The sequence below is a fragment of the Atta colombica genome, unplaced genomic scaffold, assembly GCF_001594045.1.
Source record: "Atta colombica isolate Treedump-2 unplaced genomic scaffold, Acol1.0 scaffold38, whole genome shotgun sequence".
Lineage (NCBI taxonomy): Eukaryota > Metazoa > Arthropoda > Insecta > Hymenoptera > Formicidae > Atta > Atta colombica.
Window position 1 is genome coordinate 860,036 of NW_017259490.1, and position 14,143 is coordinate 874,178.

The following is a 14,143-nucleotide window of genomic DNA, read 5'->3' on the forward strand; positions in this document are numbered from 1 at the left end:
CGGACAGACGAACGAGTCGGCGCGCGAGCAAATCGTGGACCGCTCGCGGTACCAACAACATCGATCTGGGTGCACCGAGACCGGATGCGACTTTAATAATGCATCGCCGTGACTTTACGCGGAAGAACGCGTGCGCCGCGCCACGTCTTATCGGTCGAAACGTTCGAGTTCGTTTAAATCACGCGCGAGCGTAAAATATGGTGTAAATCTTAGATAAAAATAATTGAAGAGCTCGCTGGAAGAACAACTTCATTCCAATTAAATTTTGTTTTTAATCGTTTTTTCTTACTTTTCTGGTTTATATTGTGCTGGACCGTATCAAATATTAAAATATTAGTTTTTAAGATATTGTTCAAGTTTAAAGAAGTAATAAATCGCCAAATTACAACATATACAAAAATTAGTAAAGACTTTATTAATTAGCGATTTTCAGAAAAAATAAAATTATAAATAAATAAATTTTCTTTTAATGATTTCTTGAAATCAGATCCATAGGTGTATATGAATCAACCTTGAATAATTAACAGAACACTGAATATATACAAAAAAATCCAAAAACACTGAGGGCTATAGATAAATGAGATTGCGATTCGTCATCCGATGTTTTTAATAAAGCAGCAACTACTTGTTTGCCAGAATCCTCAACTGTCTGCTCGATATTTGTGAGCAATATTCGATTTCACGAGTGGCCGGTAAATATCTTCTCGCGTATTTGGATACACGCGTTTCTCCGCTATCACATTACCCGATGTCCATTGCGGCTCGAATATCGTAATTGAATGTCATGTGGCATTTTTAAGGTACAATTGTTAATTGTTTGTTCATTTTTGCCTCTTTTCAAATTCGTATGATTAAAATTAATTCTTTGTATTAAAAGTTCAATGCAAAGATATGTATTCACCTGTATCCATAATAATATATATTCATAATAAATGACTGAAAAACAATGTAAAATACAATATAAAAGTTTCAATTAAATTTGTGCGTGAATGTGGAACATAATTGTACATAATTGGCATAATCTCATAGGAGTAATAATGAATTATTATTATATACATTATACTATTGTTATTTCTATACTAATTATATCACATTATATTAATTGTGACATATAAAATAATCGGCAGAGATATCACTGAAAGTTACTGATACTGTGATTTAAACGCAATTTTGTTTTAACTTTGTGTGATATGTATTCATGAATACATTTATTACAATAAGTACCGTGGTTCGTTGACCGATCTATTATCGTGAGTCAAAGTAATTTTAGATTTGATGTTCATTTGTCGTTAGAAACTGTCTATCAAATAATTTTAATAAGCGCGTTATTTGATGCAAGAGCTAAACTAATTTATTATGTAATATATATATATTTAATAACCTATTAAAACGGATTCGCCAAGCGTTTAAGTGATGGAAAAGCTTTATCTTTAGCTTTATCACCAAATGTAATCTGCTGTCTGTCCAATTGACAGATTCCAAAACTGATTCAATTTCACAATAATTAATGAGTTTATCGTTAACGTCACACAATCTACAGTAGTCAATACTACAATAACATTCCACAATCACGATTGAAGAGTTATATTTATGCTTATATACTAAATGAATAATACGAATCTTATTAAAACAGGATTACTATATATAATATTTTTAGATACAAAGAATAATAGAATATTACAAAAGCTCTTTCTAAATAATTTTTAATTTTTTAAAATTATACAATTATTTAACTCTTTTGAGATTTATGTTAAAATTAAATCGTTGTAAAAATTTAATGTAAAGAGTATGCGTTATATGTACAATACGTACATATATGTATGTATATATGTATGTATATATATATATATACATTTATACTAAAATGCACATTTATATAATGTATTACATGTTTCAAATGAGTTTGAGTAATTTTGTTGACGCGTCTCAAATTTAACATTTGATCAATTCGAAAGTCTATCGTTGATTTTAACAGAAATAAAATTTAATTGCATCTTCTCTTTGTTACTCAGGTAAAAGTTATGCTAAGGGTGTCACCTGGAGATGGAGGTAGCTTCTTCAGTGCGGATAAGCGTAAAAAACAAGTTACATTAGTGGACCCAGCATCTGGGCAATCTTCATCGGCAGAAGATCGACGGCCTACTGTGGCGGCGCCAAAAATGTTCGCGTTTGATGCGATCTTTACTGAAGAAGACTCTCAAGTAAGTCGATATGAGATTATAAATATAAATAGGTGAACATCTCGATTATTTATTAGATATTTTTATCCTCCGCAAAAGTAAATAATTTTAACTTTTCCGACAGTAATAGGATTCTTTGAGAAACAAAACATTTTATTGCTTATAAGGATATAATCTGTATACTTATCAAAGCTTTAACAAATAATAAGTTTTTATTATCATAGAAATCGGATTGTATTTTATTTACTCTCTTTTAAAGATTTATATCTATCAAAATTTATAATCAAAATATCAATCATATGTTTAAACAGTTGTTGGTGGAGGATTAATAATTACATTTAGAAAATGATTAGTTAAATCCCGTAGAATACAAACTAATAATAATATTACCAAATTATAATTTCGTACTCAATGTAACTGATATGTACAACATACATAGGTATTAGATTACATTTATATTATATATGTTGGGCAATTATAATATTGAAATTATAATGTTATGTTATTAGTTTGTGTTTTACAAGATATATGATGATTTGCTATAAAGTATACCAGAAGTTACAATAGAAAGAGATTTAATGTTACTTTATATTATTCGACAAATTTCGATTTTAACCTTTTAAATTTCATTAATCATTTAATTTCAATGCAAGCATGATTCTCACACGTTCTCCGCTCTATATATTCGGCACAAATACTTGTTTGTCACAAAAAAGTATCTGAGATACTTTGTCGTGAGATTAAATCGACAGCAAACTGAACTTAATTTCTGCTATTCAGAGTATTCCGTTAACGTTTTAAATTTCAAATGGCACTCAAGCGCGGCGCAACGAACAAAGCGGCACTTATAACGAGCGCGTTTAAGATCGCTCGATAGTCAGGAGGATTAGCACAGCGAAAGAGAGAGAGAGAGAGAGAGAGAGAGAGAGAGAGAGAGAGAGAGAGAGACTGAGATCTTGAGTCAATGATGTCTTCGTCAGCCAGCTGTTTCGGAGTAGTAAGTAGCAACAGTCCTCAATGCTACTTGAAGACTCTCTCTTCCACTCGCTCGATTTGTTCTCACTCCGGAAAATTCTCTCCCTCAGCTTGATTCTTCTGAAGGCCGCTAGCCAGCTCGATTCTTCGGAATTCATGAAAGGGAGAGGCGAGCTGGAGAGAAGACAGGAAGCTCGAGGAAGTTTGCGAGGAATAAAAGAGAGGGAGAGAGTGGCGCGGAGTGTGCGGAGAGAGGACAGAGAGGAGGAGAGCCCTAGAACATGTACGTGCTTCGCCGAGGTCTTACGTCGGTAGTGGAAACGTAAGAGACGTCCCTGCCGGGCGCATAACTAAACTAATTTCCCGACCTCTAAACTCCACCTCTGACAGGAAAATCCATCCCTCCAGGCGAATGTTGCTCTTTGCCTGTGACTTCCCCGTTTGCTACCGAGCGAGCCGAGCCCTGCCAACAGAGTCCTCGGGACACTTTATCGTGTTATCATACTGGCGGAATATTTTTCTATATTACTCTTGGAATCCAGCAGAATATACTTTAGTTTTTCAGATTTTTAATGAAGCCTCGTAATTTTTTCAAGCTTGTTCATAATTAATAAAATTTGTTCAAATATGTGTGTAAATTTTCGCGACATGAGTGAAATGCAGCCTCAAAACAGGCCCATCAAAGATCTTTAAATGCTTATTCATGGATTATTAACTCGGCGATCTTCTAGTTATTCATCGATTATTCTGGTTATTCATCGTGCAGAGAATTCTTATGGAAGTCTTCTCTACATATCGACAATCCCGACGAATTGTATTATGCGATCTTGATGGATGACGTCGCCGAAGCAAATATCGCTAGAGATCGTAAGCTACGCCGCAGCACGTTATATACACATATTGAGATATTTCGGTACTCCTGAGGGATATTATTGAGCGTCGGATTCAAATGAGCCCGGAGCTACCATGGATATTCCCGAGTTCCTCCCTTGCTCTTCGCTCTAACAGCTTCTCTTTCGTTCTCTCTCTACCTCTCCATTTCTCCAGCCATGTACCGTCTGGTACTCCAGAGAGATTGTCCCGTCTACACTAGCCTCTCTTTCTTCTTTCTTTCATTTCAATCCCTCTCCTTCTCTTAGCGTTTCTCCCTCACCCCGACTATGTTTAGAAGAACCGTAGAAACCAATCGATTGATTCGATCAAATGTCCGTCGGCCACGGCGATTGTCATTGAAAGACACAATAGACCCTTTCTCCTCTCCTCCCTTTCCCTTTTTCTCTCTTCGCGATCCATCGAACTGGTTGCGAACCAACTGGGCTTCTGGGGACGAACTCCACAGGGATGAAAGAGTCGATTTCGAAAGAGCGAGTCCCAGCGTCCAGCGCGACTTTTCGTCCTTTTCGATTGGCCGTCAAACACACTCTCGCTTGAATATTTTAAAGACCACCGAGTTCGCCGCCATTCCATCGAGCAACCTACAATCGTTCATCATCAAACTGGCGATCTCTTTGACGTTTTTGTAGAATCGCGAGGATCAATGGTGCTGATCTCCGCCCTTCGAAAGTTCCCGTTATCGGCATCAGGCATCTCGCAATGGACAATGTAATCAAATCAATAAAGTCTTCTTTTTAATGCCAAGCAAACACAAAAGCAATAGTAATTGTCACAACGTAATAAAAAAATGGATTCAAATAAAATTTTTATATTTCATTATATTACTACTAAAATTTATATTCACAATTACATAAAGGATTTTTTTTTAGAAAAACGAAAATAGAACTTTTCAATATGCTTATATCTATCTTACATATCTGTGGAGATAAATATTAGGTATGGGAAAAAGTTCGTGGCGTTTTTCCCGTTAGATGTAACTTTTTCCCACACCTAATATTAATCAAATACTATGCACAATAAATATAAAATAAATGGAAATATGTTGACTTGACTGCGTTTAGTAGAACGCAACTATTACGCAATTGTTGAGTTGCAACATGTTGAGTGCTCTGCTGAATGCTCTTACGGTATTATCGCATGCATGAATATAGAAGAATCTTACTTTTATGATATGTAGAAAATATTTATACATAAAATATATTTGAGCTATTATTCATTAAAACGTTTTTAAAAAAATATCTCCTGTTAGTGTGTAAATTATGTAACTCAAAATGTTATTATTATTCAGAAATTTGTATCCCAAATTTAGAAGTGCTATACGATACAAGATTAAGAGTGTATTGACAAACGAAATGATCATGAAATAGCATGTGGATGTTTATTGATGATATCGTCCAATCGACAATGGTAATTTTAGTAGTGACATAATCTGCTTGATATTTGTGCGTTGTATCGGACAGTATTTCCATAAATGCATCCCGTGATGACAAGTGACATCTGTTTGAGCTACAAGTTAACAAGAAGAATGTCCGCGGGCTAAAGAAAATACGGTTAATCGAAATTATAGTTGAATTGTTTGCGAGGATTAAGCCACAAGCGCAATTTCAATTATTAACACTTCAACCAGTTAAACATTAATAGAATCTGCGATGGTGTAAATTCTATCGATGGATTATTTGATAAAGTTCATAATAAACTTTGATAAAGCTCCAGATTGATTTAAAAGTTGTTACAGGTCTATATCTTCAACTTGGAGGAAATCGAGAAAATATCGGAACGAGAAGTGATATTGAAAAACGTATATATCAGATAACCGAGTTTATCTCTTCGAACAGGAAATAATGGGAAGAGACAGAAGGAAGCGCAGCAGAATCCTTTTGAAGATCGGGTTGGAGCGTGCAATTTGTGCGAAACTTTCTTTTCGCGTATTCAATCACGTGGACACACGCGGATTGCAAGTATAGCGAACAATTTATTGGAAAGAATACAGAAGCAAAAGCTCACAGTCTGTTTTTCTCCATGACGCGCAAGTGATATTGCACTTTTAAAAATAACTTTGCAAAACACAATATCCGAAAGCGCTTTCTTTAAAAATATGAATTCCATAAACTTTTTATCAAAAATTGATCCGAATCATCTCGCTCTACGTTATCATTGCTTACTTCATTCTACTAAGACTTAGACTTCAAATATTTGAAGAAATTTATATCAAGCACTAGAAAACCTATTTATTAAAATATTAAATGAAATTATTACTAAAAAATATATTAATTTAAATTCTGTTTGCACTAAGTAAATTTTTATATAATTTGAAGAAATTGATCTCCACGCTTCACACACACACACACACACACACACACACACACACACACACACACATATTTATATATATAGTAGGTAAATTTAAGTGCTTAATTCCTTTGAGTATCATTAGTTACTACTCTAGCACCCTCAAACTTAACATAAATTTTCTTCGAATATACACTTGAAAACTAAAGCACTTACTAGTAAAATAAAATTATAAATGTTCAAAATTAATCAAAATTCTATTTGCACTAGTTAAACAAAATTTATTATAATTTCAAAAAAAATAATATTCCCTCTTCTCATTCTCTCCGCATGCATTTTTATTAATAAGCAAACTTTAATAAATCATATAATTCAATAAAATATACAGTTTATCTTCATCGCCATAAGACAGCCAATGACGCATTGTGCAATTATGTTAAAGCCACGTGGAAACTGAGCCTACTACTTGAGTGTTAACAATGAGCTGCCAATAGGCAGACCATGCGAACGAAACCCGGCCGCGAATCAATCGACATCCATCTCAATTATGCGCGTCATACGCGCAAACAGCCACGCATTCGACGTGCACATATGCGTCCGCGTATATCGCCATGTGCGTGCTCGGCCGACAATTCCAAGCCAACCGGCAACCCAGCCAGGACAATGCATCCCGACCAGAATAATTCACCGCGGCCATTATAGCCGCGGCAGGACAAGGGCTTTATTATTGACTTACGACTAATAGTCACGCTGTGGATTACCTACGCGTGTGTGCGTATCTACGTCCGTGTGTGTACGCAGCGCACACAGTCGATGTGTATGCACGTCACCGATCTATTGCTCATTTACCGGGATATGCTGATTGAACGAGCTGCCCGCTGAGACCTATACCTTGCTTCCTGACTCTCGTGGAAATTTGGTTCGCAAAAACGAATCATCGCGGCATCGATTGGGTGTCATATATCTCGCTTTGTAATTTTGTCCTCGGAATCAAATTGAAGTATGTTAAATTAACAAAAAATTACTTTCGAAATCATGTAAATTTGAAAGAAATAGGGTAGCAATGTTTCTATTATTTATTCTGTGGAAATATTTTACACGCGAGTGTATCTCAATAAAATTTCGTTCTCTCTAGTTTGGCGTATTTTTATTAATGAATTCCAGAAATCCCTTCGAAAATTGAATCTGCCACAGCAAAAGTTATTCTAAAAGCTAAAAATTGTACAAATATATTTTGTGGAATGTGGCTGTATGAAAGTAATTGTAAGTATTATATGTTCTACATTATTTTGCGTGAAAAATGCATAATTAGATTCAAGATTGTTTTTCTGGCCTACTTTATCAAATATCGATCCTCCTTATAGCAATAAATAAATTGTACATTGTGCATATATATAAGTTGTTAATAATATCCAAATTGAGCTTCTAATACTAACTTTTCCAAATTTATAGGAGATACCCTGTAATATTTGCGAATAGGCAAAATATCAGTATGACGCTCACTACCATCTTCGAGCAAATGCACGATAATCTATAAACCCATCATACGGTTCCGTTGCCGAGATATCCCGCTTGTATTCTACTCTGCGCTCCTTACCCCTTAGTCCATACTGCCTGACCAGTTATCTGTCGTATCCTCTCGAATGACGTATTTCCATATTACAGCGGGATTAATTTGCGCCGTAGCGCGACCGAGTGTTAAGCAATGCTGATGAAGTTTGACAGGTGCCAGCCGAACGATGGCGAGGACGAGCGGACAGTCGTTGCACCTCACTGCACCTATAGATGCTTGCTCCGTGACAGACTATTAGTAAACTATGGTTACTGCCACCCTTGCGACATAAACTTACTTAATTAGTTACGATATATCGAATAATAATGCATGAAATTAGAGTTTGTAGCATAATAACGAACAATATCTTTTTAAACAAACTGCGAAAGATTCAGTTCTTTTAATCTTTTCGATAAATATTCGCTTTGAAATGGTTGTTCCTTAATCCTCTATATTTCTTACATTTTTATTCCATTTATTAATATGTAAAAAATATATTGTAAACCTGCAAAGTTTATTTTGTTTTACATTAAAATTACTTCAAATTACTTCCTGAAATTATCCTATTTTAGAAAAATATATTATTAAGTTTTTAACATAACAAAATAAATAAATCTTTTTTATTTTTTATGTAATTTTTCAGTTCTTTACATTACTCCATATAGCATAGATATCCAAGGAACGTTCTGATGGACGTCCTGAAAACGTTGCAACGTCCTGCAAATGTTTGCAAGAAGGGAATCTCTGGGATAAAGTGTGCTGTATGGGATTATAACGTTTTAAATGAGGAATTTCAGTATGGAGTGCGATTTAGGTAATGGGTTTCTTCCTTGCCTAAAAATATCGCACTGAAAATATCTACATTAAAATGTTATAATAATGCAAAAAAAATTAAAGTGAAAAAGTTATATAAAAAAGAGAAAGATTACAGTTCTCCTAAATTCTAATAGATTTATTATGCTATAAAAAACTTAAGAATATTCTTTATAATTTCTGAATTATAAGCCTTTGTGTGAAAAATGCAATTTCGGCAATCTTATTTTATTAATAAATTTTTCCTTTATGAAAATATTTTTAGCAGCAAAATCAGTAAAAAAAGATTACTTTTTAAAAACAAAATATCGTCTCTAAAAGATTAATAAAAGTTAAGCTTATCTTCGATTTCGGTAATTAAACTACGAGTTAGATTTGAATTATAAAGAGAATATCATATAACCATACCAAGTTAATAAATTGTTAGATAATGGTTTTTACAAAACGATGGATGAACCAATTTTTCAGGAAATCGGATATCATCGATAGAATGGGTGATAAAAAAAAAAGGAAAAAAAGAGAAGAATGATGAACAAAATTGATGGGTAAAGAGAGGTGCGGGGAGGAGTCTCATAGAGGTTCGATTTTGCATCGCTCAGGCAGACACTGGGATCCCGATTTCCCCGAATGCTTTTTTGATCCGGCAAGCCACTCCTGCCCATGCAGGGGTTAGAGGATAACACGATCAGGGCAGGCGGAGGGGTGGGAATTTGGTAGACCAGGGAATAATGCCAGAAAAGGAGAAAAGAGGGGAGGCTCTCTCACTCTTTCGCTCCCTAGGCGCCAATGACGCCAATCTCCCGTGTAAATCGCGACATATTTCACGACATTGCGCGATAGAAGGGCGTTCGCGCGAGCCGAACGTTCTGGCACCCTTTCTCGTCTGGTCGTCAGCCTCGTTCTTCTCTGCCGCTACCATATACCATTCTGCAGATCTGCCGGAGGTGGATGAAAAGTTTTCCGAGTTGTTATCCCGGGAGTTATCACACCGTGCACCAGCAACGAGTCGAAAATTCCACGATGTAAATGCGATCACTCTTCGAGCGGACCGCTGAACGGATTTCGCTTATTTGCACAACCGGGCTTTCCCTGAATTTATCGGCCACCATTTGGCAAACTGCTGCGGAAATTTGTCAATCCGGAAAGATTTTTACGAAGCACGTGCTCATTATTAATTTATTTTATCAGACTTCAATTGCATTCTATTAGACTTATAGATTTAATGATTTGCTACATGGTAAAGATTGAATAATTTTATGATATTCATTTTTACCGGATTACTGCACCGAAATACTGCAGTTTAATTCTACTACGGAAGTAAAAAAAATGTAAAACTTACCTGAGTTTGATTACAGCAGAGAGAGAGAGAGAGAGAGAGAGAGAGAGAGAGAGAGATTAATGTTTGATTATTAGCATCATATTATTATAGTTATATTATTACAGTTATTAAGTATTCATATTATTCATATTATTAGTCAAGTTAAAAATTATAAATTATAAATTGTTAAAAATTAATTAACACATTGAGTTTTTATAAGGTTTACTTAGTATTTATTTTTCGATCGCCGACGGAAATTGCTTGTAAATAAATAGGATGAAATAAATCACAGTATATTGTGCAGAAAGTTCGTATCGCTATGCAATTTTTGGAATTATCGATTCGTAAATTCCAACGAGAATATTTCCTGTACATGAACGTGTGTTTCACACGTTTTGTCTCCCCATCTCCTATGTTCATCATATCTAGCCTACAATCGCTAACCATTCGTGTTTCGTTACGTGAATACGAGGGCGAAAAGTATCCCCTCAGGACTGTTTGTTTTTTATACGAACGTTTTCATCAAATAGCATTGTTAGTAGACAGTCCATCAGTTCATCTGCATGCAAATGCGACTACGTCTTATTCTATTCATACAAAAATGTAACTAGCATCTCGCAACCCTTTTACTTTACTAACACGAATATTACGGTGAACTAAAGACACCTATAAAATTATCATAAGCCAGTTCGTTGCAAATTGTCGCGGTTGGGAAAAACAATGTATATTTATATTATTAAATTTCAAATAATGTTCAAAGATAAACTAATAATAATGTCTATTTTAACTATCAATTAATGTAATTAAATTCGAATAATGCAAACAGATCAATACAAGATATGCTAACAAAATATGCTCATTACATGGAATGTAATTGAGATTCACTTTTATAATTCTAACGAAAATATTTTTCTAGAGAGTTAGAGTTAAAAATTCTATTCAAATAATTAATTTATTATATATATAAAATAGTTATTATCGTTGATTCGGGAAAAAATCACAATAGCACAAGTTATAAATGCAATGCGAGAAAAAACCTATTGTGATTGCTAAAAACGAATATACGTGATTGGCGTAATTGTTAAAAGTTCGTCGAGAGATTTATCGTTTGCTGCGATGAAAATGCTGATCGCGTCGTTTTTTTCAATTGGTAGCAAAATTTCTGTTCAACACGTTTTTTTTTCATTTTAACGTTCATGATCGAAGAAGAAAGTTACGTGACTCGCATTTGTTATTGCACGAATCAGATGAGCGAACAAACAAGAGTGATGATATAATTATTGACAAAAAAGTGCGCTTAATAGCCGTATTTATTTGGTTCTCTTCGAAAAGAAATTTAAAACTTTTTCAAGTGTTTCGTACTGAATATAACTAAATGGAATCAAAATAAATGGAAATACATTTCAATTTTCCTTCAAATTAGATCTTGTTTTCGTACATGAATTATATAATTCAAGTTTATACGAAAAGAACGGTTTCACTAAAATATCTAAAAATGTAAATATAGATAAAAATTTGAAAACAATTTTGATTGAACGTCAAAATAATTTAAATTAGTTGCTAGAATGTTGCTAAAAACTTTTTGCAACATTATCATCATTGTTTAAGAGTCCTACATAACTATTTTGATAATTTAATGAAATTATTTTCAGATCTGTATTTAGCTAAACTTTTAGCAAAATTATCCTTTCCATATAATATTATATTTTACATTGTAAATAAATATTAATTCTAAGCTGGTTTCTCAACATTGCATATCTTAATGAGATTTCTGTCATGTTTTGCCACTGCTTCTATAGTTATATTAATATTGACATCAGCAGCATCGCATGCTAATTTGCGTAAGAACATCGCATATAAATGCGTCGACCAATGAAGCGCCCGACGTAAGCCGTTGTATTGTACTGCGAGCTTATATCATGAAGCCTCATTGGCCGGAGACGCTTGTACGCTATGCTCTTATGTAAATTTGCCTGCGATAGACTTTAGCTTATGCTTTTACAAAACACAGCGCTACACTACATAGTGCAATTCTTCCGTAATTTTTATATGACCGAGACAATATTTCTTGTCAAAGAGGAGAAATAATTTCTTCTCTAACCGATTTTTAATTGCTCGACAGTTCTTTCTGTTTTAATTTTCTCTATCAAGATTGAATTTTTTTAAATTAAAATTTGAATAGAACTGTTAACTGCTTGCTACAAATGAAATATTAATACTTTGCTACAAATGAAATATTAATACCTTTTATATATTTATTTTATATATTTAAGAAAATCACATCAAACTTATTCAAGAAATATTTCTCTGAATCCATAGACAAGAAGCAATGTAAAAAGACTGACCTTTATATTGCACTTTATCGCTAATAGAAATGTTTCGCAAAAACATTGAAAGAAAGAATACAAATTTCATGAACCCTAAAAATGCTACCGCTTGTAAATTGAGGAATGTCACTTCGATTCGTCAAGAGACGTTTGTGTTGAGGCATCTGGAAAACTTGTGAATTAAGAGATTCGTCGACGATGCGCACGAAGGAGGGAAAAGATCATTCGATTATTTCCAGCCATTAAGGGGACCCCTCCTCGTTCATCTCACTTCAGCATTGCGAGGGTAGAACGTTCCTCGCAGCTTCTTTTCGAACTTTCGACATGAGTTTTACATTTCGCGCTTGAAGAAGGGTGAAGAGGTATCGGAAAAAGGGGGTGGCAATAGGGGAGAACGAAGAGGCGAGTGTAGATGGCGAAATCGAAAGTGAGAAAAGTGGGAGAAAGATCTTCGTCGTGAATTCTTCCTCGCAAGTCGAAGATGGGCTTGCAAGAGCAGTACATCCAACCCTCTACATGATTGGTATTCCAGTCCGGTGCGCCAATATTGCGTTACCGAAACGCGTCATGCAAGCCAAATTCAAACGACTACGAGCGTGATGACACGATGCCGCTTGTAAGTCACACCGCGGCGCGTGTCTTTTAATTTGTGCCACCCTATTCGAAATAAACATTGCGAGATGAGCGCGATTGAGACGTCACGTTCACATTAAACCATTTTTTTTTCAATTGTCGGGGAGTTGCCAGAAATATAAAGGGCGTTGTGAGTAATAAATGGAAATGGAAAAATTATTCTTTGAAAACTATTAACTTTAAATGTAATCTATTAGACATAAACGTTACTTACGACAAAATAAGTTCTTTCACGTAATTTTCACGTTATCTAGCTTTTATATTATTTTCCAAGAATTACACAGGAATTTCATTGAAAAAATATTTGACGACACAAAGGACCGGCCAACCAATTAACTAATTTTCACTCGATTCTATTTCCGGTTATTCTCCGCGTATCAATTCTGGGGATTTCGATTATTAAAAGGACATCAAAGCAGAAGTGAATTGCTATTGTTATTCATTTTTAACGTAAATCTGTGCGAGAGAGAGAAAGAGAGAGAGAGAGAGAGAGAGAGAGAGAGAGAGAGAGAGAGAGTGAAAGAGAGAAAAGAGAGATAGTTAAACAGCATTACTGGCGTCTACCCTGAGGGCGGACATCACAGAGGGTGGCCTCGCGCCGGTGAAAATTTTCAAAGGCTCAACATCGATGGGCGCTCGCTCGCGCACGCATCAGAAACGCGCGACAGAACAGGACCCTTTCCGCAATTTCTCCCGTCGCACGGGCGCGGAATCAAGTGTTTGAGATTATGACAGTGGCTCCGGTCACGTATTTCATTAACCGTCATGCTGACGGTTCGGGGAGTTCAAGGGCGAGATCTCCGGCAACGGAGGGTGCAGGTATCTGCGAAATATGTTTGCTTTGCGTTACGTCCCTCGGGATGATCCCGTTATAATTATGAATATCATTGTTGTTGCCGTTGTAAGATATCCTGTCTGATATCCCATCGTCGGTTTCGATATTGATTCTGTATGAATCCACACGTAGAATCAAAACGTTTCAATATAAGCTTCTGTTTATCAATTGAGAATATTCTCGATGCTAAATTAATATGCTTTAAAACAACTGACGATACATGCAATAAAAATGAAAAGAATTGAATATGTTTTATTTTTAAATAATTAATTTTACATATAAAAATATATAACATTTATATATATATATATAATATTATACATTATG

The 14,143-nt window shown here is 34.9% G+C and overlaps 1 protein-coding gene across 1 annotated transcript in view; it reads left to right on the forward strand.

Annotated features, from left to right (window-relative positions):
• Positions 1–2,021: 2,021 nt before the first annotated feature.
• Positions 2,022–14,143, forward strand: part of LOC108690938 (kinesin-like protein CG14535) — a 41,800-nt gene continuing 29,678 nt past the window's right edge. Inside the window, exon 1 of the mRNA XM_018198493.1 lies at positions 2,022–2,201. Coding sequence (XP_018053982.1) covers positions 2,022–2,201 — 180 coding nt within the window. The remainder of the gene's footprint in view (positions 2,202–14,143) is intronic.